Below are 24,967 nucleotides of genomic sequence, written 5' to 3'. Positions count from 1 at the left end.
CCAAGCATCCTACAATGCACAGGACAGTCCAGCCCCTACAACAATGAATTATTTAGCCCAAAATGTCAATAGTGCCAAGGTCAAGAAACCCTGCTTAACAAGAGTTGAAGTCTTCCAAATGAAAAGGCACAAATGATTTTTTTAAAATATATTTTATTGATTTTTTACAGAGAGGAAGGGAGAGAGATAGAGAGTTAGAAACATCGATGAGAGAGAAACATCGATCAGCTGCCTCCTGCACATCTCCCACCGGGGATGTGCCCGCAACCCAGGTATATGCCCTTGACCGGAATCGAACCTGGGACCTTTTAGTCCGCAGGCCGATGCTGAAGTCTTCCAAATGAAAAGGCACAAATGATTTTTAATCTTCTCTCTTAATTTTACTTTCCAAAATTTCTCTGATAAGCATAGGATCCTTTTCATTGAAAACATAGTAGGCACCAAGCATTTCATGCACATTATATCAGTTTCTCCTAAAAAATCTTTTCAGTCATTTATCCAACAAATATCTATTAAGCACCTATTATGCATTTAATTTTAAACTGTTCAAGATGTGGGGTGCACCCTGGGGAATACAGGAGACAGAATCATCTCCTTAATGGGGGTGGAGGAGATGTACAAAGGCCCTGAGACAGGAAAGAAAAACAAAAACAAAGCTAGTGTGGCTGCTAGTGTGGGGTGGGGCGAGTGAAGTGAAATTAGGTTGGATATGTAGAGATACAGAAACAAGGTTAGGTAGGCCTCAGTCCATGGACATTTTGAATTTTATGAGTTTTGTTATAAATGCATAGGAAGCTGTAATAGTTTAAGAGAGGGACCTGGTCCAATCTGTTTTATAAGATCATCCCTGGACTCTGGGTAAAGAATGGGTACGGGACCCAGAGTGGAGGACAAAGAGAAGTGAACAGACTTTTACAGACCTGGAGAGATGATGGTGTTGTGGGCAAGGCTGGCTGTGGTGGAGATGAAAAGACGATGAAAATTTGAGATTCCATTATATGTGGCAAGAACTGGATTTCTGATGTGTTGGGAGGGATGGGAGGAAAGACACAAAGGTAGTGACTCCAGGACTTGGGCTTGAATAATGGAGAAGGGGGTGGGGTGATGGAATGTGACAATTAATGTAGATATTATTATTAATATTCTCTTTTTAAAAATGTATTTTTGTTTATTTCAGAGAGGAAGGGAGAGGGAGATAGAAACATCGATGATGAGAATCATCATCGATAAGGTGCCTCCTGCACACATCACACTAGAGATCTGGCCCCAAACCCAGGCATATGCCATGACCAGGAATGGAACCGTGACCTCCTGGTTCATAGGTCGATGCTCAACCACTGAGCCACACTGGCCGGTCTTAATATTCTCTTTTTAAGACTAAGGAAAGGAAGTGAATTGTTCTACTTTACAAAACTAATAAGTGGACTCAAATTCAGTTGTATCTAACTCCAAAGATCATCTTTTCCCAGTCTTCCGGACCCACACATTAATTTTTATAATAGTAATATGAAATATTAAGATACTAAATATCCCTGAATGCAAACGAGGGATTCCACAGGGAGCCAGCACAAAACCGGGGACCCTCTTTAAAGGCACCTGGACGTTGCAACCGGGTGTGGGGAATATAAATTTCGTAGATGGTGGAACTGCAGCGCGGAACCGCCGTGGGGAACCCGTTTTAAAATCTTGCGTCCTTATAGGTGCAGTGGCCAGGTGTTGGTGTGTGACAGGAGGGAATTTAGCTTGTCCCTAACTAAGCCAAGTGAGTTGTGTTGGGCTGTCTTCCGCTGAGTTGGGAGAGAGTTGTCCGTCTGGGCCTGTGATTGGTGGGATTGTAATGCAACTTTCCCTGTGATTGGTGAAGCTCGTGTGGTTATTTAAAAGTTTCTGAGAGCCAGTTCTTGTGTTGGCCACTAGGAGGAGCCCAAAGACGCTCAAAGCGCGGCGCTGCGGTGCCTCTGGGCCGCTTTCTGACGGACGCCCTTCGGCTTTGCGCGGCGTCCCAGGGCAGCTGGGAGACAGGTGGCCACGCTTCTTTGCACAGCCCCTACGGCCCCTTCCTCTGGCTCTCAGCCCCGCAGAGGACATTGGCTGACGGAGGGGTGGGGCCGCGAGTTCGCGAAGGTTTGTGAAGGCTCAGATCCAAATTACAAAATTGTGGAGTCTTGTCAGGTGAGACTCAGCAGCTGCCCTCCCTCTGCTGCCCCTTCTGCTTGCTTCTGAGCCCTTTTCTCAAGTTTAACAGCCTCCACGGCGCCCTTTAAGATCCTGAAAGGACTTTTACACAGTAGCATCACACTGCAGCTTATAACTGTCCCTTGAGGATAAAGGCCACTAGCTCAGAGACCACCCTATGCAGAAATAATCCCTACAGTCCCCAGGCGCTATTACATCCAGCATTTGAAATTCGTCTCTTTTTTAATTGCTTGCATACTATTTCCACTGTGCCTCCCACCGAAATGGAGTTCTGTGGAGGAGGGAATAGGATGGCCAGATCCAATACAGAACACCCAGTTACATTTGAACTTGAGGATAAACAACAAAGAGTTTTAAGTATAAGGGTGCCCCAGGTGTTATTTGGTACATACTTACACTAAAATAATTATTCATCGTTTATTTGAAATTCAAATTTAATTGGGCATCCTGTATCTTTATTTGCTCAACCATCCACAACAGTGCACATGGAAGGGGCTGGATAAATGTTGAAAGATTAGATGGACAGATTCCTTCCTTCATTTATTCATCCCACCCATTATATTAAGTTCCAGCTAGGTTCTGGGAATATAAGGGTCAAAGAGGAAGAGGCAGACAAATAACCAGTGACCACCACTGGATTACACTCCGATGATGTAAAGCAGTGGGGACTGTGGGAGCTCGAGGAGGAGTGGCCCCTGCCCAAGCCAGCAGGACTGCCCGGAGGAAGATGGCTAAGATGGGACTTAGACGATGAGAATTTGAAGAAAGAGGTGTGACCGCTGCTCTGGGCAGAAGGCCTGGCATGTGTAAAGGCCAGAGACAAGGCTGTGGGATTTTGAAAACTGCAAGTGGCTGGGATGGGGGCAGCTGTGCAGTGTAGGTGGGGCTCAGAAAGAGGTGAGGAGACTCACATTCACTGAGCATCAGTACTCACCAGTCAGTGATTGTGCCCATTGTATGGATGAGGAAATTGAAACTCAGAGAAGTGAAGTCGCTGGCCTAGGGCTACAGTCTGCGTGGAAAAAGCTTAGCTTCAGACTCAGGCCTGGCAGGCTCTGAGGCCTGCACTCTTCTAGAAAAGCCTGTGGGTTGAGCATTCTCACCCCAATTGGAGAATGAGGAAACTAAGGCCCAGACAGGTGACAGGGTCCTCCCTGTGAATATGGCTCCGTCTGGTGTAGCAGGAGAACACGGAGGCAGTCTGAGACGGATGGTTTATCTCACACACTCTCCAGAGGGACAACAGGGGGGCTGGGGCAGGACCCAGGAGTCCAGGCCACTGTCTCCCATTCCTGTTTGGGTTGGGCCTCTAGAACCCCCTTGCTCACCCCTGTGGCTAATTCCTTGCATGGGTCCTGGGCGGATCTGCAGTTTCCATGGGACCGCCTCCCACCATCCCTGAAATCTCATTGTGACCAGTATTAAGAGATTAACTGTCCAGCAGCCCTTAAGGGTCCTGGGTGCCAGGGTGGCAGTGGGAGCTCCCTCAAGGATGAAGCGGTTGCCCACTGTGTGGGACCCCATAGCACCAGGAGGACGATGTCAGACTGGGGCCAGGGCTTCCCCCGGGACCCACCAGGTATGGTCCCAACTCCACATCTAACTGGAGAGGAGGATGGGGATGGGAGAGAGACACAGGACCCAGGGGAGGAGTCCAGATTTGGAGCAGGGTAGAGACCTTGTACTCCTAGCCCCCACCCCAGGAAGGCCCAGGGCCCAGATGGGCTCACCCCATTCTAATCAAGGCAGCATTCAGATTTCCTCAACAAGGTAAGGAGAGCCTCACAGAGTCTTTTAAGAGTGCTTCAAAGCTAACTAAAGACCAGCTACCCAATCTTCTTCATTTTTGCTTTGGGGAAATTGAGGCATAGAGTGAGAAAGTGACTTGTCCAGGGTTAGTGAGTCAGCAAACCGAAGCAGTTCAAGAATCCCGGGGGAGCCCTGAGGTAGCCTGAGCAGAAAACATTTGCTCAAAATGTCCCCTCTGTCTTGAATTCCAAATCCCCCTCCTTGACTTGTAGGAATAGGGCCCCCTCAGTCTTCTTTGCCCTGGGCCTTCCCTTCCCTCCCTGCCTCCCCTCCGCTGCCCTCCCCGGCCACCAGCACAGCCTGAGGCTGGCAGAGTTCCCGGGAGGCTCCACTCTGCTGGAGGCCACGACCACCAGGCCCGAATTGTCCCATCCAGGGACCATCCCCTCACTGGGTTACCATCTGGATGACTTTATAAACATTTCTCTTTCCTGCTTTATCCCCTCTGTGACTTTGGTGCCCAGATACAGTGGAGGCCCCGACAGTCCACCCCCACCCCGCCCCCTGCCAGGCCTGCCCTGGAGAAGTGTAGGCTCCTTGAAGGCCACAGTGGGGCAGGGGGACAAACACCTTCTCCGGAGCTGGGCAGAGAGAGCTGACACCATTGACTCAGCAGTCTGAGCCTCAGTTTCCTCAGGTGTGAAGGGGGCAAGAACCCTTCCTCAAAGCTTGCTCACAAATGCTATGGAAAAATCTGCAAGCTCCACTGTTAAATGAGCAAGAAGGGTACAGAACAGTGTAAGGGGCGTGGATGATGATAGATGACCTTATATGCTGCCTCAAGAAAACTTGGAGGATACACAGGAAAATAAGAGAAGTGGTTACCTATGTGAAGAGGGGAGTGGACTGGTGGGCATACACAGGGGAGGAAGCAAGACTTCTCAAAGTGCATCTTTTATATTGTTTTGATTTGGGGACCATCCAAAGGTAGTGCTGATTAAAAAATAAAGTTTAAAATGTTAACAAATTAGGTAAACTATCAAATCATCATCATCACACGTACCTCATTAGGATGACAGGTGTGCAGTGAAGATGGAGACCCATGCACTAGGAGCTGATTAAAGGAACAGAGAAAGCCTAACTCCGAGTCTCTGAATTCTTGTGCCCTTTATTTTCAGTCAGTCTCATTTTGCCAGTAGCAAAATAATGGCCATGGATACTGTCAGGCTTCCTGGAAGGCCTGGATCAGGAGCTTCCTACTTGCTGGCCACAGAGCCAGGCACTGTCTGAATATCCTCTCACTGAATTGGCATTCTGACTCTATGAGGAAGCTGTTGTCATTCCCACCTTGCAGATGGGCAAACTGAGACTTACTGAAGGTGCAACTAGTAAGTTGTAGAACTTGAATGCACAACTAGGCCTTTTCTGCTCCAAATTTCAAGCCCTTCTACAGTGGGTCTCAATCTTGGCTGCACATCAGAATCACCAAAGCTTAAAAAAATACTGATACCTCGAACCCACCCACCCCTGCTATCATGGTAGCTTGGACATCAGTATTTTTTAAAGGCCCTAGGCAATTCTAATTCACTATCTGGGTTGCATCTCTGCTTTATGCTAGACAACTTTTCAAATGGGAAACCAAGACCAGGGAGGGAAATAAACTTGCCCAAGGTCACATAATGGCTGGAAACAGAGCCGGGGCAGGGCTGACCGTCCCCACCTCCCTCTGGGCAGGCAAATCCCCATGGGCACTTGGCTTGGTAAGTGGCACAAGGGCTGGATTTCCACCTCCATTTGCCGCCTTAGCCAGAGAACCTTCGTTCAGTGAGCAACCTGTACCCTATATGCAGTGGCCCTGCTCTGAGTCTCAGGATTCCCAAACGCTTCACTTCAGCCATCTCCTGGAGCCCTTTAGAATAAGGGTGCAGGGAGACCAAGGGTAGTTTCTGGGATATGGGTTCATCCCTCACCCCAAGAGCAGGGCCTGAGCCAGGCAGGGGCTCCCCATCATCCTTTAGGCCCCACAGAGGTTGGGCAGGCCCCATCTAACTCCCAAGGTCACTTCTGCAGATAAAGTCAGGATCATAACCAGGAGAGAGAAACATAAACAGGATAGCAACAGCCTTAGCCCAGAAGTCACAAGCCACCTGGCAGGAGACAGCCTGTGGGGAGGCCCCGCCCACACAGATCCAAGTCCTCCTGGCTTCCTTCCTGATCATTTTCCAGACCACATTCTCTACCCTGTGTCTCCCACAATGCCCTGCTCTCTGGCCACAGCAGCTTCCGTGCCCTCCCCCATCACCTACTGTGTTCTCCACTTCTAGACATTTTCTCTGCCCAGGATGCTCCTTCTCCAGGAATCCATCCCCAACCACTCCAGCATAGAGACTTGTCTTTCTTCTCCCGCCTTCCAGCCCTCAAAGCCCATGCCATGCATAAAGCCCACCTGTGTCTTGGGATGGAGCTTATCTTATCCTCATACTGGACACTTGTCATTGAGCACCTACTGTGTACCAGCCCTGGAGGGTAGGGTGGCCTTGGAGCTAGGAACACAGACTCTGGAGCCAGACTGTTCGGGTTGGAACTCCAGCTCTTGTTTCTTATAAGCGGTGTGAGGTTGGCATATGACAACCTTTCTGTGCCTCAGGTCTGGGTGATAAAAACATTACCTACCTCACAGAGCAGCTGTGAAGATTAATGAGCGACCCCCCCCCCCAAAAGAAAAACAACTTTATGAACATCGGCATGATTATCATTGCCTACGTCTCAGTCCATTTTATCCTCACAACAACCCAAGGAGTTAGGGATTGTTATTCCCAACTTACAGGTGAGGAAACGGAGGCACAGAGGGATTGTCAGCATAGGGCTCTGCGTTTTTCTCTATGGCCTGATGCCTGCAGAGAGAGGACGTGGCTAAATGAGTTAGAACTTGGAGCCCCTGGTTTCAGCTCATGGCTGCTCCTTGAGGACCCACAGGACACAAAGCCAGGTGAGTTCCCTGACTTAGGCCTTCTGGTTGCTCTCAGGTGCCGCTCTGACCCCAGCCAGCTCCGGGAGGGAGGGTGAATGGTGGAAGAGGGCGTTTAAGTGCCATTTGTTCACTAATATCCAGAATACATCACTGAGTCCCAGAGAGAGCCCCTGTCTTCCCGATCCTAGCTGGAGACCCAGGATACCCGGGGTGACCTGTTGCTTCCCCCCTCTGGCCTCCAGCTCCCCATCTGTACAATGACTGAGGGGATGAGTCTGGACCAGCAGTCTTCCAGTTCTCATTACCTGTACCTGGCTCAACCTTTCAAATGAATTATTGAGGACCAGCACACCTGAGAGGCAGGCACTGGGTGAAGCAGGGCCTGTGCACACACTCCCTTAGCTCCTGGGAACCTCAGAACCCACTTTGAAAGGCCCCAGGCCACCTCCTCCTACAGCTCTCCTGGCTCTGACACTGCAGGATTCTCGAATCCCAAGCTCAAAAGCTGCCACTTCACATGGAAAGCTTCCCCCCAGCTGCCTTTATCTCTCTTTGGTAACAGAGCAAATTTGCTCAGGACCCAGAACAGGGGGAACAAGCAAACTGTTGACTCTTAAGCAAAACCTCCCCTTTGGAGGGCAGGCAGAGGATGTGCGTGGGGAGGCCAGCGGCCTCTTGCATAACCTGGGCGGCCTCCTGCCCACCCAGATCTTTTCAGGGTTAGGGGTGAAGCAAACCGCAAACTCATGCCCAGTTAATTTTTTAAGGCAAAATCAACAGGCTCAGCAATGATTAGCAGGCAGGTAAGTTCGTCTTAATTGTGCTGAGGACAGGGAGGAAGGAGGCTCCTGGAGGCCCAAGGATGGGGCTCAGTTATCAGTTAACCACATGAATGTTGTTTCCTTCCAAACCCACTGGCCTTCAGCCCCAAGCTCCCTCATCTTCCTCTCATGGCAACCCAGTGGCCACCCGTCACTGAGTGAACACACACCGCCACCCCGGGTCTGCAAGCGGTAGACCCTCGAGGGCTGTGGTGGGTAAAAGGGGCCCTCCCAGAGCTTGTGGTCTTCTTGTTAAGGCAAAGCTCCCCCACTACCGCTGCGTGGCCTGGAGTATGTTCCTTCCACCCTGTGGGGCTTAGCGAGGGGCCGGGTCTGTGGCTCAACCTGCAGCCACTCCCCTGGGGCTCAATGTCCTCATCCACCAAATGTCTCGAACTTCTGCGAGGTCATAATTAGATTAAGTCCACGTGGCCTGTACCCCGGGGTGAGGAGGATGGTATGAGCAGTGTTTTAGGAGTCTAGGGGACAGAAAAGGTGCCCAGAACACGGAAGGTGCCTACCTGGTATCTGCTGTCGGGGCCAACAAGCATCAGATCCCAGCTCCAGGAAGAGGGCTCCTCTCAGGTGCGAGGCAAGGGTCCCTGTGGGGTGGGATGGAGCTGCAGGAATGGCCTGACAGACCCCCTGGGGCAGGACCTCTTCCTCCCAGACCTTGGGAGCTGCCAAAGGAAGCAGCCCTGGGCCTGCTGGCTGCCTGGACTGGAGTTTGGTCAGTGGTTGGGGACCTATATTGTGAGAAACTTAGGACTTTGTCCACAAACTGGAATTTGAAATTTCAAAGGGGCAAAACTGAAGGGCCCTACCCCAGAGTAGAGATGGCTCTTGGCTTCTTTCCCCCACGACTTTTGTTCTTTGTCTTGATAAGTCCCTGGTTCCCGCACCACAAGCGGTGGGTGGGGAGAAGAAACAGGAGATAGCAGGTGGGGAGTACCCAGGGGACGCAAAGGTGCCAGGCGGCCCGGGGAGCCGGGCTCTGGAGGATGCCCCTGAACTTGCACACGCCGGGGACAGGCTCCTTCGCTTCTCAGGTCTCTGGGCTCCTGGCAGGACCCGGACCGTGGACCCGCCAGCCCAGTGCGCCAGGATTCTGAGCTTATTTTGTGGGGCCCCAGGACAGAGGCAGCATGTAGGGGTTGAAGCCCTCAGCTCCGGAGTCAGACTAGAGCTCAGATCACGTCCCCTCTTGTCATGACCTGTGTGGCCTTAGGCAAGTCACACCACCTCCCAGCGTCTCTGTTTTGTCATTTGTAAAGGGAGAACAGTGAAAAGTTCTCAGCTCTGGGTCTAGCACAGACTCTCCAGAAACATTAGCCATTATTATAATTTAAAAGAAGAATATGTGGCTCACAGTGGCAGCTCCCTTAGCCACGGTCCACACCAGATGCCTGAGCACCCTGCCCACAGCTGGTCTCAGCCATCCTTCCCCAACACCCGGCGACCCAGGGCATCACTAAAAGCCCCCCCTCCTTTCCTTCCCGAGGCCTTAGTTTCTCCATCTGCAACATGGGGTTGTCCTCTGGGCGAGCTCCGAGGGCCTTTGCTATTCATTCCCTGGGAGCTGTTGCATGTTGAGCTGGGGTCTGATGGCCCGAGGGGGCGGGGCAGAGGTAAAGAGGGCTGCTGAGGAGCATTTGAGATCTTGATCCCTGGTATATGTCAGTAGTTTGGCTCAAATAAGCTCTGATAAAAATTTTAATAAAAGAGGGCTGCTGAGTTGATGGTGTGGAGGCCAGGGTTTGCTTAGGGCTGGGCATGCCATCGCTAGGAGCTCTTCTGTGCAGGGGTCCTGATTATGTGACCAGTGGGTCAAGAGTCAACCACCAATGACAGCAATTGCTACTATTGCACTATCTGCCTACACTTGGCCATTATAGCCCAACTGTCACTGTGAAGAACACGTCAACCCATCTATCTAATGCCAAACTAAGGCTGAGTGAGGAGGAACCTGCGGTCACAAAGTTTGGGAAGCTGGCAGTGCCTGGATTTTGACCCAGGTCTTTCTGATTTCAAGATCTGTGGTTGATCCTACGGGTTGGGGTTTGGGTGGGGCCTGGAGGTGGAACTAACAACCTTATAGTAGTATCTCATTTAATTGTCGCAGGAAACTACAAAGTAGGCCCATTTTACCGAAGGAGAAACCAAGGCTTCAAAATAATAACTTGCCTGAGACCACAGAGCCAGTAGATCTTATAGGTGGTGGGTTGTTTAGATGAGGAACAAGTATCTAGAATACATTGTTTGGCATCAGCTAAGGGTGGGGTAAATCATGTATGTAATGGATTACATAAGTTATATAGTTCAGGAGTGGGTAGATTTACTTTTTGGGTACATTGTGATGGGTAGGATATGTCTGGGGTATGAAATAGGTTTCAGGAATGTACCTCATAGACAGTAGGTCATATGTTGTACATTTGGTAGAGTGCGTATGTCATGGTTTGTATACTGCTTGTCATGTGCAGGCTGTCTACCTGGTCGTTCTTGTATGCAACCGGTCATGTAAGTGGCATGACATGGCTCAACCTAGTTGATCATAGACCTTATTGGATTCAATCTAAGTGTCATCTATAGAGAGTGAAAGATTGTTATATTTGTTACCAATTAAACTCTGACATGCCAACAATCACAGTCCACTTTTGGAAATGTGGAATGTGCCTCTTTTTTGTGTGTGTGAGTTTCATAACTTTATTCAACAAACAGCAGTTAGTTGTCATCCACATTAACTGTAGATTTTTTAAAAATATATTTTATTGATTTTTTACAGCGAGGGAGAGGGATAGAGAGTTAGAAACATCAATGAGAGAGGAACATCGATCAGCTGCCTCTTGCACACCCCGCACTGGGAATATGCCCACAACCAAGGTACATGCCCTTGACTGGAATCGAACCCGGGACCCTTTGGTCCGCAGGCCGACGCTCTATCCACTGAGCCAAACCAGTCAGGGCTAACTGTAGATTTTTGAAAGTGGTGACAGGTACATAAGCGACCAAGGTACACAGTTGACTCTTGACCCACTGGTCACACTGGCGACCAAGGTATTCATCCTCATTACGTTTTCTGGACAAACGTACCCGGATACGATATGGGCCATTCCTTATTCCTTTGGCCAGACAGCTTTGTTCAGCCTGGCCTCAATGCACACGTCTGGAGTCCCCGTCTCCTTCATGGCAAATTCCCAGGTCTCCTTGAGTGCCCAAGGGACACGCCTCTTGAAACCCACGCGATGGATGCGCTTGTGGATGTTGATAGTGTACTCCCTGCTCACCACCTCGTTGATGGCGGAGCGGCCCTTCTTCTTCTCGCCACCCTTCTTTGCGGGAGCCATCGTGCCTGGCAAGTTGGAAAGACTGGAATGTGCCTCTATGTGTAGCATGTATTGCTAGATTATGAGAGGAGTAGCTGTGTGTGTCTTGTCACAGGTGCCAGACAGGTGGCAGGACCTGGAGTCAGCCCTTGGAGGCACCCCCCCAGAGCTGCCCCTCCTTCCCCTTTGTGCTTATCCCTTAGTCAGGTCTCCAGCCCAGCTCAGCACCGCCCCCAAGGCCACTGGAGTCAGGATCAGATGTCCCTGGGGGTCGGGGGGACCCACCAGTAGTTGAAATCTTCTTCTTCAGGCCCTTATGGAATCTCAAAGTGTGGGATGTGGCGGGGAGCACTCTCTCCCTCCCTTGGGTTCTTATCCTGATATAACAAATGGGCCAGGATCTGCTCCCCATTCTACAGAGAGGGAAATTGAGACCCTGAGAGAGATGTGATTTAAACAAAGTTATCTGAATGGTGACAGAGCTAATTCCTAAACTCAGGTCTCTCGACCACAAATCCAGCCTCTCTTCTCCTTCTGAACAATTGCTCTCCCCACCTCCCACCCCACTTATCTCAGCTCTGGGAGAACAAAGCTACGCAGGGCAGAGAGAAGGCTTTTAATAATTGAAAGAATATGAGGAGGGTGCCTCCACACCCCCCTCAAACATACACCGCCTCTCCCACTGATTTGCCTACGCATTAATTCATCCATCTATTTACTCATTTACTCATTAGTTCACTAATTTACCCACTCATTAATTCACTCATTCACACATGAATTCACCCTGTCTGTAATCACTCACTCTTTTTTTTTTCTTTTTATTGATTTCAGAGAGAGGAAAAGAGAGAGAGAAATATCAATGATGAGAGAGAATCATTGGTAGCTGCCTCCTGCATGCCCCCTACTGTGGATTAAGCCTGAAACCCAGGCACCGGCCCTGACTTGGAATGGAACCGTGACCTCCTGGTTCATGGGAAGATGCTCAACCACTGAGCCACACTGGCTGGGCAAATTCACTCACTCATTCACCCACCCACTCATTAGTTCACTCACCAATTCACCTACTCTCACTAATTCACCCACTCTTGCTTACTGTTTTAACAAATCCTGCCACCTTAGTCCTTTCAGCTGAAAGAGGACAGGCTCCCAGGCCACCAAGCCTCGGTCCTTCTACCTCTGCCCAGTGATTTCTACCTTTCACTTTGCAACCTTACCTCTCCAGCTAGATTGGGAGCTCATGGAAGTGTCTGTGGAGAGGGCAATGAGGACTGGAGGTATGAGGAGAAATGGATGAGCCATGAGCTAAAGGCGGACAGGACCAGCTGCACCATGTCCAGGGCCCAGTCCAAAATGAAAAGGCAGGGCCCTATGTTCAGAAATTATTAAGAATTTCAGCAACAGCAGAGCATTAAACCAAGCCCAAGACCCCAGTGTGCAGCTGCTCAGGTGGCATTCCCACAATGCCCACTCCAAAGGCAGGAGACGGTGGAGAGGAATGAGGGAGACAAGAAGGGGTGTCAGGGAGCAGAAGGGAAGGATACTTGCTAGGCACCGTTTGGTGCATTTTAAATGCCATCTCACTTAACACTCAGACCACCCTGGCACTTGATTGAGTCTCAGTTTCCTCCTCTACAAAATGTATTTCACCCAAAATAATTTGCCCAAGGTCACGATTAGTAGGCGGTAGGTTTCTGACTGTAAACCCAGGCCTGTGGGGCTGCAAGCCTTGTCTCTGCCTGTTCTGGGGCGAGGGAGGGAGGGAACCAGGAGGCTGTGACAGGGAAATGGGAGATGGAGGTGGTCTGGGCCTGAGCAGCTGGGCGCTGTGGAGCTATGGTGGCCAGAGTGGGGTGCTGGGGAGCAGGGGAGTGGAACCAGAGGTGAGTCTGGCCCTACCAAACTGCCTATCCATTCTGCCCCTAAAGGAAGTAGGAAATGGGAAGGAAGCTCCCAGGACGAGGATCCAGAAGATTGGCATCTGGCCTGGGATTTGGGTTTTTAATTCATGAGCCATGAGGCAGCTTATCTGTAAGAGCATTAAGGGTAAAAGTCAATGATTTGGGAAGTCATTGAATTAGGGCCCCTTGGTGGTGGCTCTCAGCGTCCCAGCATATCAGCTAGAATGCCTGACTTGGAGTGACAATGACTTGGCGGGTGGCTGAGTCAGGGGGTCAAATGAGTGCTGATGAGTTAGCCTCTCCATCTTGCAGAATCAATAACTGAATATTGGTGAGTAAGGCCCCACCAGTTGTAGTAGCACCCCTGGTGTCAGGCAGAAACCAACAAACAGCCAAATCCCTGCAGCCCCGCCCAGACTATCCACCAGTGGGGGAGCCGATTAACCATTAACCCCCACCCCTCCCTGGCAGAGCCTCCACCCCTTCTGGGAGGCTAGGCCCAGACTCCGGGAGATCCTCCCAGAGGACAGTTTGAAAGGCAGGAAGGCAGAGAGTGCACCTGGGAGGAGGCAGGGGGAGGGTGAAGGGCGGGGGCCGGCTCGGCCTGGAGCCTTCCGGGTGGGCATCCTGGGCAGGGCAAGTGACTGAGGAGTGGAGGGGGAGGATGCGCCTCTCCAAAACCCTGGTCGACATGGACATGGCCGACTACAGTGCTGCGCTGGACCCAGCCTACACCACCCTGGAATTTGAGAATGTGCAGGTGTTGACGATGGGCAATGGTAGGTGGAGGCACGTGTGCCCAGGAATGCCAGTTGGGGGCAGGTGTGCCCAGGTGTGGGAGCAGGTCTCCGGCACTCAGTTTGGGGTTGGGAGGAGAATGATAGACGATGGCCAGGTTGGTCTGATAGGCCAGTACGGGCGTTGCCAGGGAAAGGAAATGTGCCCAGCACAGTGACCAGAGGCATTCTGGGCCAGGGGAGGCCTGCAAGAGCATATCCCCAGCAAAAGTGGCCCCAGGAATCCCTGTCAGGCCCTTCCAGTCCCTCGTACCTCAAAACCATCCTGCTCAGCGCGTCACTGGGAGCAGGGACGTGATGGTGAGCTCCTTCTTCCCATCCAGCCCTAGTAATTGGGTCCAACATGGCCCCTTCCTGAATCCCGTGGGCCTAGGTCCGGGGAGATGGAAAGGCACGTCCAGTCCCTGGAGACGGTAGATGGAGGCGCCCTGTGTTTCAGGGTGTCTTTGAGACTTTCCTGGGGTGAATGCCCCACTTAGAGAAAGTGGAGCTCTCAGGGAAGTTTTGCTAAATGAGACACCAGTTAGTAGTGTGTGTGTGTGTGTGTGTGTGTGTGTGTGTGTGTGTGTGTGTGATCATGGCCTCTTCTTGGTGTGGTGCGCGCGCATGAGTTCCCCTGTAAGTGGGTGGGAGGTGATATACTGGGTTGGCAACTGTGTGCCCACAGAAACCATTTGCATCTTTGTGCACATTTGTCTGTGTGCACCTGTTCTGTGTCCATTTTCGTTTGTGTTTGTACATTGAGTGGGTTTGTGTTGGTTGGTGTTTCTAGAGGTGCCTGTGTTTGTCTTATGTACGGAAGTGGCGGTGAGTGTGTACATGTGACTGTGGATGTTTGCACACATGTACCATGGATGTGGGTTTGTTTGTGTGCCCTGTGTTTCCTGCATGGGCATTCTGACTCGTGCCCTGTGTGTACCTGCTTGTGGATATGTGCACATCCTTGCCCTGGGGGCCGGTGCTGTTCGGTGGGCACGATTATGCAGACATGATGTGCAGAATTTTGACGTTGCCATTCACCAAATGAGATTCTTATCAGCAACATGTCCATTTGTCTTTGAGCAGATCTTATTGCTTGTATGTGTCTCTCCAGGTTTATAATCACCGAGAGCCATCTGAGGGGGGAGTGTTCTCCTTCACAAGGAGGTTGGGGGAGGAAAGGGACTTGAAAGCCAGGAAGTTTCTGGAGAGAAAGGTCCCTAACTGGTGGCAAGTCAGCCTCGGTGGAGAAGTGGGTGGCAGCCAGCCGAGGCCAGCCTGCCACCTGCCTTCCTGCCCCGGCTCTGTGGCTTCAGCCCAGGCCTCTAAGGCTTGTGGTCAGTTTGGCTCAGCTGGAAAAAGGCGACTGCTCTGCCTGTGGTCAGTGGGCACTGTCCATAGTCAGTCTCACCAACTGCTCACCTGTCTCTGCCATCCACTTACTGTATGACCTGCATGTCACCCCTCTTCTCCTGGTCTCTTCTACAAAATGGGCTTAATCACCCCAAGTCTGCTTGCTGGCCAGCTTTTAGGAGTATCCAAGGGTCATGTGAGGAACTGAGGGACAAACATGCAGGAAATGGTAAACTAAGGAGCTGCTGCCCTAGGTGGGTGCCATGTGACCCCAAAAGGACAATGTGTGCTGTCACACTCCTGGCCACAACCCAGCCCCAGGCTGCTCCCTGGGGTTGGTGCCATCTACTTTGCAGAGCGCATGCCTCCAGCTCCCAGGAATCCTGTGCTCCCGAGGCAGAGCCAAGCCCCTTGATTGGGTGACCTGAAGACAGGCAGCCTCCTGCCCTGGAGCCAGAAAGATTAGGGCTCAAATTCTGGCATAGATTCTTTCCTGTTGCAACCTGTTTCTTCATCTGTAAAATGGGAATAAATAATAGCACCCACCCCAGGGCTTACCAGAGGATGAAATAAGATAAGGTACTTAATATCTTAGCACTGGTAACTGGTCCTGGCCCCACCTGAGTCCTCTCAGGAACTCTGAACGCCTATAAGAAGGGTTTACATTCTTTACTAGAGTTTGAAGTGGTCTGAGAGTTGGGGTTATGTTTGGCATACATCCTGGGCTGGTAGCTCCAAGGCTCCAAGGATAGCTCCCCATCTGTCCCCATCTCAGATTCAGAACCAAAAGCAACAGGGGTTCCTTGCTGCAGAGACCCCAGTAGACACCCCAACAAGGGCAGCAATGGCCAGAATCACCCAGCACCCCTGGGCCATATATCTGACTCCTCTACTTCCCAGCAGTGTGATGACCCTGGGCAAGCCACTTGTCCTCTCTGGGCCTTGGTGTTCTCACTTGGAGAATGGGGCTGACTCCAGGGATGAGACGATATACTTGGCAACACCCAGCCCATCCTGCCCAGGATGTGGGCACCCCTTCCCCCAGCCTCCTCCTGAATGGCCAGAAATTGTGGGGTCAGCTCTTCCCAGGGGTCTGGGGAGGCGAGGCTGAGGGAGAAAGGGCACCAGCACGGCTTAACAATTATCCCCATCTCCAGGAATAATTCACCAAGTGGAGGGGGCCGCACTCTTGGGCACCCTCGGGAGACTAGGAGATGTTCAGCCAGGTGACGGCAGGATGAAATGCAGCGGAGTCTGCTCGCACATGGAGGCGGGAAGTCTTGTGCTCTTGAGAGTTTTCTTCTGCAGAAAAGTTCTTTCACAAATGCTGATATCGTGCTTATTCTGTGACGAACACTTGACTAATCACCACAACACACAACAGCCTTAGGGCATTTTCCTCCTATTTTACAACTGAGGAAAGGAAGGCGAGAAGTTAATTAATTCAGCCAAGGTCACAGGGCTACCAGCAAGAGGTGGGCAAGCTGGGATTCTAACTGGGCAAAGGGCTCCAGACTTTGTGGTCTTACCGCAGCGCCATGCCCCTCTCCAGTGCTTAACTGGTTGTTCCCTAGGAATTCAAGGTCGGCCTCAGGGTTCTATGAGAACAGTGTGTTACGGCTTCGTGTGCTGTGCACATGCATGCACTCTTCAGGGGAGATGGGACATAGTGTTTATCATCGCCTCCAAGAGGTCTATCCTTGGTGGAAGATTTGCTTATAAAAAGAGGGTTCGGCTACTGAATTTTTAAAAAAATAATTGAAAACCATTAGAACAGTAGAACTGCCCTGTTTACATTCAGGGAAACTGAGGCCCCGGGGAAATTGAAGCAAGGAAACAAACTTGCCCAAGGTCACAGGCGAATTAGTGGCAGCATCAGTACTAGCACCAGAGACCCCAGCATCCAATCCAAGATCTTTGTCACCTGCCTCTTTTACGCCTCCTCACATTTATGTAGATGCAGCAGCTTTTGCCCCTGGGACAAGAGGTATTTGAGGGGTGCACATTTCCTTGTCATGACCCTCCCGGGAGGGCAAACGAGCCACAGTCCTTGGTGCATGTCTTCTTATTTCCCAGGAGGCTTGTCAGGGCCCCTGGACACTAAGCTGAGACCCACCTAGCCATGGTCACTCAATAAGAAATAAATGGCAAGACCTGGTTCTGGGCAGACACTGCAATATTTGTCCCTTCCACAGCCCTCTATGCCCAGTCAATCAGGGTCTATAAGGGCTGGAAGCATCCTAGAGTGTGGCCAAGTTTTCATTACTTCCCAGAGAAAGCTGGGCTAGCAGTCTCCATCATGAGGGGAGCAGACTCTCACAAACAACTCTGTGAAGTCACTGTCACAATGATACCTAAGTTAGAGATGCCAAACAGGGGTTCCAAATGGCCAAGGGGCTTGTCCAAGGTCACTGAGGGAGTGGGGACGGCATGGCATTCTGGCTGAGGCTGAAGCCCTGGGGAGCTCCCCACAACATTCATACTGGTTTGTAAATTTAAACCACCAGAAAAACAGGGCCTCCAGGAGGTGACTTTCTGCGCTTCTGAGTCCTCCTCTTTTTTCTTCTCGTGCAGACACATCCCCCTCAGAAGGTGCTAACCTCAACGCGACCAACAACCTCGGTGTCAGTGCCCTGTGCGCCATCTGTGGAGACCGGGCCACAGGCAAACACTACGGCGCCTCAAGCTGTGATGGCTGCAAGGGCTTCTTCCGGAGGAGCGTGAGAAAGAACCACATGTACTCCTGCAGGTGCGGAGCCCGCTCGCTTGCTCGGGGTCTTGATTTCTCCAGCTGGGAAATAGGCACACTTGGGCCAATGTTCCCCAGGGTCTGTCATCTCCCTACTAGGCCCCAGAGGCATCCGCCCTTCTAGGTCTTCAAGCCTCCTCTGGTTTCCTAGGCCTGGTGGTTCCAGATGGGAACAGCCATCCTAGGAAACTCATTCACGGATCAGAAAGCTATCGCTGCCCTTTATTGAGCCCTTACTATATGCAGGAACCATACTAAGTCCACTCACCCACTGTTATTTCCCCACTTAGCAAATAAGGACCCATGAGGCTTAGGATCAAGCCTCTGAGGATGGGGCCCAACCCCCAAACTGGTGCTTTTTCTAGGGCAGATAGGAGATTGGCCCCAGGCCTTTCCACCTGCCCCAAGGGCTTCCTAAAGCCTTGGAGATCCCTCCTTTAAAAGCATCTGCGTGACAGCAATAATAAAACAATAGCCATCGGTTGGGAGCATTTGCCATGTGTGGGTACTGTGCCAGGCTCCATCCGTGTATTATTTCCCCCTGTCAACGCCCCTCTGAGGTGGTTACTATTATTATTCCTATTTTATAGAGGAGGAAGCTGTGGCATGGAGGGGGCTTGGAATTTGTTCAAGGTCACCCAGCTCAAATCAATGGCAGAGCCCAGGTTGATACTCAGGGCCCCACCCTTAGCCACTGTGAGGCACTGCCTCTACTTATATCTCTGGCTTAGTGGACCGCATATTGACCGTTAGCTATAACCAGGAGCCTGCTCTGGCCTCCGAGCTCTCATACTAGTAGGATGTGGTGGAAAGAGTGGTGCTTTGATACTCAAGGGACTAGGGTTCCCAACCTGGCTCTACCTCAGGCTGAGTGATCCAGGTCTACGGGTTGCCTCTCTGAGCCTCAGTTTCCCTACATTTAATAAGATAGGGTTGGACTCCATTGAGCTTTTATGGTTAACATGAGAACTTCTGGGATGAAGGGTTAGTTGCAGCAAAGAGGCTGGGGATCAACCAGATGGCCAGGGTTCTAGTTCAATCTCGAGGGCGGGAGGGCTGTCCCTTTTCCATCCAACCATCCAAAGCCCTCCCCAGATTTAGTCGGCAGTGCGTGGTGGACAAAGACAAGAGGAACCAGTGCCGCTACTGCAGGCTCAAGAAGTGCTTCCGGGCTGGCATGAAGAAGGAAGGTGAGCTTCGGCCCTCCCCCTGCCACCACTGCCCCACCCGCACCACAGCTCCCCACAGTCGTTTACAACTGGGGACACAGCTTTATGACTCAGGAACAGGCCCCAGGGTGACTGACTAATGGCTGAGAGAAGGAAGGGCCTAGAAATCTGACCATAGGGAGGGGCTGGGCTTGGTCTTGAGAACGATTCGAAAAGATAAGCTCCCACTGTGTCTGTGCGGGTTCCCAGCCACCACCACCCCTGCCTGCCTTCTCCACCACAAGGCAGCCAAGTCCGGTGTTTTTTCTTTACTATTTCAAACATTAAGAAAGGTCTAGACTAGAGAATGATATTGCAAATGTCCATGTACTACCCAGACTCAGCAAATATGGGGGGGGGGGGTGCTCTGCTCCTGAGCTTCCTGTCCCAGGGACAAGTGCCCAGTTCCTTAGTCGTCATGCTTGAGTATCAGGTGAGTCCAAGTTTTGCCATCCTAGGGAATGGGAGCAGGACACTGGACTTGTCCTGGGGAGTGGAGAAGGGGAAGACGCAGTGCATTGATTGAGGTCTCTCCAGGCCTCCTGATACCAGCAGACACCAATCATTGGGCTGGGCTTTTCCATGATGGATAGTTCCTTTTGTTCTTATGACAACTGTGTGTGGTGGTACTATTATTCTTTCTTTTTAAAAAAATATATTTTATTGATTTTTTACAGAGAGGAAGGGAGAGAAATAGGGAGTTAGAAACATCGATGAGAGAGAAACGTCAATCAGCTGCCTCCTGCACACTCCCTACTGGGGATGTGCCCACAACCAAGGTACATGCCCTTGACCAGAATCGAACCTGGGACCCTTGAGTCCGCAGGCCGACGCTCTATCCACTGAGCCAAACCAGTTAGGGCATTGTGGTGGCACTATTATTATAGATGAAGGAATGGAGGCCAGAATGGCTCAGCAACTTGTTGAAGGCCCCAGAGCTGGTCAATGCAGAATGTGGGGTTTGAATCCAGAGCTTTGAACGTAAGTTCAGGCTATTTGGACGACACCTCCATGTTGCTTGCTTTATGCCCTCCATACCTCAGGAACACTCAACCCAAGCTCAGGAAGCAAAAATCGTTTAACTGCTTCTAAAAATAACTTTCCATTTTCAAATCTCTTCATCTTTTTCTACTCTCAACTCACACTTCCCAGCTCTAGGACTAGCCCCCAGGCCTTCACTTCTAGCTCACAGCTAGACCTCTGGTCTAGTGCTGCACACCTCCTACCCCCATCCCACCCCACAGCGGGAACCTGGGACCCAGCCTGCTGAGCCTAATGGGGAGAGGAGCTCGGCTGTGGTCACCTCCCCTCCCCATCTTTGCCTCTGAGACCTTGTTTTCTCTGCTCCCTCCCTAGGAATGGTCTTCTGTGACTCATCCTAATAGGGCCTTGGCGTGAGCTCATGAGTCCTGTGGCAAACCTGAGCCTGCTCACCCTATGAAGGAGTAGCCCCCTCCTGCTCTCAACATCATTCTAGCATCCAGACCTCAGTGGTTCTCAAAGTGGGGCAGGAGCTTTTGCAGAGGACGAATGCCCCCCACCTCTCCCTGCCTGGTGTTCGGTGGTGTGGAGCCTCTCTCACCCACTCTCACCTCCAAGTTGGGAACCACTCTGTGGAATGAGAAATGCTGCAGATGGGGATGTGATATACAGAGGCAGGCAAAAGTAGGTTAATAGTAGTAGTAGTAGTAGTAGTAGTAGTAGTAGTAATACAATCATAGATAACAATACAAAAATAAACTGTTTTGCGTACCTACAACTGTAAACCTACTTTTGCCCACCCCTGTATGTATGAAGAGCTGGTGACAAGAGGAAGATTGAGAACTATAGTCTCAGGGCCTAAGAGTCTATGGTTCTAATAGTCAGTGATTCTATTACCCCACAGTCACGATTTTAGGTTCAAGAGAATGAATCTCTCGTGTTAAAATCGCAGGCCTTGTGACAGGCAGGTGGGAGAAGGTGAGCAGCCTTCCTGGGCTGTATGTGGCCTGGTCCAGCTTTGATCTGCCATTGTATGTGTCTCTTGTTAAGCATTCAGTCATTTTCCCATGTGTCACTTCAGGGAAGTTTCGGCCCCTTCTGGACTCTATAAGATGAGGGGGTTGGTAGTGGTCCCTCCCAGCTTTGTGAGCCTCACCACAGGCACTGAGACTTGTGTGTTTGTTTCCCGGCCTTCCCCCTCAGCTGCCAAGGAGGCACAGGCCCACATCCTGGCTCCTAGAAGGGGAGTGGGAGCACCAGGCAATTCTGCCCTTGCTTAGCCTTGAAAATTGCTTCTTGGCTCAGAGAAGGTGGCATCATGTCAGGAGGATAGGAGGATTGGCTGATGGCAAGTCAGTGTAGGCGAGTAAATGTTGGTGCTTATTTACACACCTGGGTTAAGATTGTGACATGTGCTCGTGTCCCTTGGTTGCTTTGAGAATAGGCCAGGGTAGCAAAGTGTTCAGTTGCCACTGTGGTCAAGCTCTGGGAAGTAAGGATATTACTAGTTCTGTCTAAGTTTTATAGCCTGGTAAGAACTTCCCAAAGCCAAGAGAAATTCTTGGAAGCCACAGGGATCAGAAGAGCTGGGACAAGTTTTCATTTTTCTTTCTTGATGGTCTTAGCAGAATTCAGTCATTTAAACCCAAAAGTAGCCCTGAAAGGTGAATTGTATGGTGATGGATAGTCACTAGACTTTTGAGGAAGCTCACTTTGCAGAGTATACAGATGTCAAATTATAATGTTGTGTACTTGACATATATTTTTTTAAATGAGCTGCAAACAAAATTTATAGACTAGACAGGAAGACATGGGCTGCAAACAAAATTTATAGACAAGACAGGTGTATATGAGGCTATCAAATCTACTTCTTCATACACTTTACAGATGGGGAAATTGAGACAAGAGAAGTGACATGATTGACTCAAGGGTGGAGTCAGGACTAGAACTCAGGCTCCCAGAGCTGGGCAGGTACCAAGCTCCCAGGATTGAAACTGGGAGGGACCAGCGTGGGAATCATCTTGGGCCTAGATCCCTGAAAGTTCCTCTTGACCCCAGGGAAGGGCTCTGAATCTCAGAGACCCGTAAGTCTTGGCCAGAGCTTATTCCATGGTGGCCAAAAGTGAGTTGCCTGAGTGGCAAGTTTTTCTGGAGAGAAACCTGGGGACCAGGGGGCCTAACAGTAGGTCGGGACTTCTTTCCTATAACCCGACACTTACTTGGTGGTCCTAGGACAAATGCAGGCTCCTGGAATTAGACACCTAGAACCAGGAAGCAGGCAGGTGTGCAGGAGGTGTGGGTTGGTGGTGGGCCCTTTCTTGGAACCTCAGCTCAGCCCCTAGTAGCCCCCATCCAGGGGTTCTCTGAGAAGACAAGCTCATCCTCCTCTCTGCCTCTGCCCAGGTTGGTTAATATTCAATAGGAGTTACATTAGGTCCCCGACCCTGCTAATACTGAGCAAACATTTGGAAAACATCATTCCGTGACTGAGCTCGCGCCGGGCACTGATAAGGCCGGCCTAACCTTGAGGAGCCCAATCCGCAGCTGCTGACAGCAGCCCTTTTATTCAGCCTGCCTCCTCCTGGCGCCCTGGTGGGTGCGGGCAGCCTCTGTGGGAGGGTGTGGGCAGGGCAGGTGGGGCAGGACTAAGGCTGGGGAGTGGTTCTGGGAGCTGGCCCCATGCAGGGTGGTGGGTCTCCGGAGAGATTTCTTATCTTGGATCTTGTATTTTATCCCCCTGACTCCTGGCTTCATTCCAGCGGTTCTCAACCTGTGGGTTGCGACCCCTGAAAATACATCCTGCATATCAGATATTTACATTACGATTCATAACAGTAGCAAAATTACAGTTATGAAGTAGCAACAAAAATAATTTTATGGTTGGGGGTCACCACAACATGAGGAACTGTATTAAAGGGTCGCGGCATTAGGAAGGTTGAGAACCACTGACTGTCTGCCTTTCATTCTCTGATTTCAACAATGTGTGAAATCCAGAGACAGTTGAATAGGTGGGATGTCAATGTTCCACTGAGACACAGGGCCTAGGGCAGTGATGGCGAACCTTTTGACCTCGGCGTGTCAGCATTTTGAAAAACCCTAACTTAACTCTGGTGCCATGTCACATATAGAAATTTTTTGATATTTGCAACCATAGTAAAACAAAGACTTATATTTTTGATATTTATTTTATATATTTAAATGCCATTTAACAAAGAAAAATCAACCAACAAAATGAGTTCGCGTGTCACCTCTGACACGCGTGTCATAAGTTCGCCATCACTGGCCTAGGGTACTCCCAAGAAACAGAGCTTTTTATCACTCACTCAACAAATATTAATTGAGCACCTACTATGTGCCAGGCTCTGTTCTAGTCGCTGGGGCCACAGAAGTGAACAAGAGGGAGTTCTTTCTGGAGCTTTTCTTCTCAGAGAGAGACAGAGAGTAAAGAAATGAGCATATGATTCTACAATAAGTGCCAAGAGGAAGAAGGAAGCAGGATGCAGGGCAGAGTGTGAGGGGGGGAATGCCGCTCAGACAAGTGGTCAGAGAGGGTACCTCTGAGAAGGTGACATTTGCATGGGGACAGGAGTGACATGAAGATGCCGCTAAGCTATAGGGGAGAGAATTCCAGGCAGTGGGAACAGCAGCACCAGAGTGTGTCAGAGGAGCAGTGAGGCAAGTTTGGGGGACAGAGTAGTGAAGAGGATCAGAGAGAAAGGGCCACAGGGAAGAGTTGTGCCTTCACTCCGAGGGAGATGGGGAGGCACTGGTCCAAAATGAGCCGTGGAGGGGTATGACCTGAGAGGTGCATGGACTGTAGGGGCAAGGCTGGAAGCAAAGGGACCAGAGAGGAGGTCCCGGACTACTCCAGGGCCGAGAAGTCAGGGCCCAGGCAGAGTGGGAGCCAGGATGGATTCCGTAAGGACCACTCACACACGTGGGGCATGAGTAGAGCTGGAATGTGAGAGAAAGACTCCCAGGCTGGAAGTGGGGGAATAAACTGCCTGTTTCTGAGATGGGAGAGACAATTTGGGAAGCAAAAGCTGATAGATGGGGCAACTGAGGCCCAGAGAAAGGAAGTGACTTATGCTGGCACACAGAGAGCGAGTGGCAATTCCGAACAGGAACTGGGTCTCCTCCCACCGCGTCCTCCCTCCTTCCACCTTCAGCCAAGCCTCATTGCACAGGAAGGCTTCTCAGAGTCCAAGGGATAGGGCCAAGGCAGCAGGTCCATCTTATATCTCCGACCAGGACTGGCCCAGAAGGGGACACGCAGTGGGGTGCGGGGCCCTGGTGGACACAGGCCCCAGCTCTCTGAGTTCCTGGGAGAGAGCCCAGCAGTGGGCAGGGGGAGGACAGCGTACCTTTGCTGTCTCTGAGAAGGGTAGCCTGGATCCCTTGCAGCTCCTGCTGATGGATGAGACCGCCAGGGCAGGCGAGGCCTCCCAATCCCCTTGTCCAGGCCTTCTGCCTCAGTGTTCAGGAATCCCTGGGCCATCTCCTGTCACTCAGAGGAATTCATTTTGCTTGTTTTACACACTTTCATCTGGAAAGAAAGGGATCCTTTTCCAAAACAGAGCTTGAAAATCTGTTATCTAGACAGATCCCCTCTTCAATGCTCAAGACTCACCTTAAGCCCTTTGCCAAGTCATCATTGTCTTGCATGCCTCTAGGGATGGGTGGTTCACTCCTGCAGTCCCTGCACTGTGTTGAGGCAGCTTTGGCATTTAGAAAGTTCTAACAAGCTGGGTTAGAATCTGTCTCCCTTCCTTCCCACAAGTTGATCTGGGCTCTGTCCCCTGGACGCACCCCTCCTACACCCACCTCCAACTGTGCCTCCTTCCCTGCAGGATAGCCCTGCAGAAACTCTGTCAGGGCTGAACTCTCTCCCCTTGCACCTCACCCATTCCTCATCCGTCATGGCACAGCCCTCCCCTCCTCC

At 51.0% G+C, this 24,967-nt stretch overlaps 1 protein-coding gene and 1 pseudogene across 1 annotated transcript in view; one reads left to right on the top strand and one right to left on the bottom strand.

The window, feature by feature from the left end:
• Positions 1 to 8,208: 8,208 nt before the first annotated feature.
• Positions 8,209 to 11,084, bottom strand: LOC102418671 (annotated as a pseudogene).
• A 2,538-nt stretch (positions 11,085 to 13,622) lies between these two features.
• The window catches only part of HNF4A (hepatocyte nuclear factor 4 alpha), a 24,432-nt gene continuing 13,087 nt past the window's right edge, over positions 13,623 to 24,967 (top strand). The window contains exons 1-3 of the mRNA XM_023756268.1: positions 13,623 to 13,737; positions 17,662 to 17,836; positions 18,932 to 19,026. Coding sequence (XP_023612036.1) covers positions 13,623 to 13,737; positions 17,662 to 17,836; positions 18,932 to 19,026 — 385 coding nt within the window. The remainder of the gene's footprint in view (positions 13,738 to 17,661; positions 17,837 to 18,931; positions 19,027 to 24,967) is intronic.

Source organism: Myotis lucifugus, unplaced genomic scaffold, assembly GCF_000147115.1.
Source record: "Myotis lucifugus unplaced genomic scaffold, Myoluc2.0 scaffold_90, whole genome shotgun sequence".
Lineage (NCBI taxonomy): Eukaryota > Metazoa > Chordata > Mammalia > Chiroptera > Vespertilionidae > Myotis > Myotis lucifugus.
The sequence above is the reverse complement of the archived record's forward strand: the minus strand, read 5'-3'. Positions and strand labels throughout refer to the sequence as shown.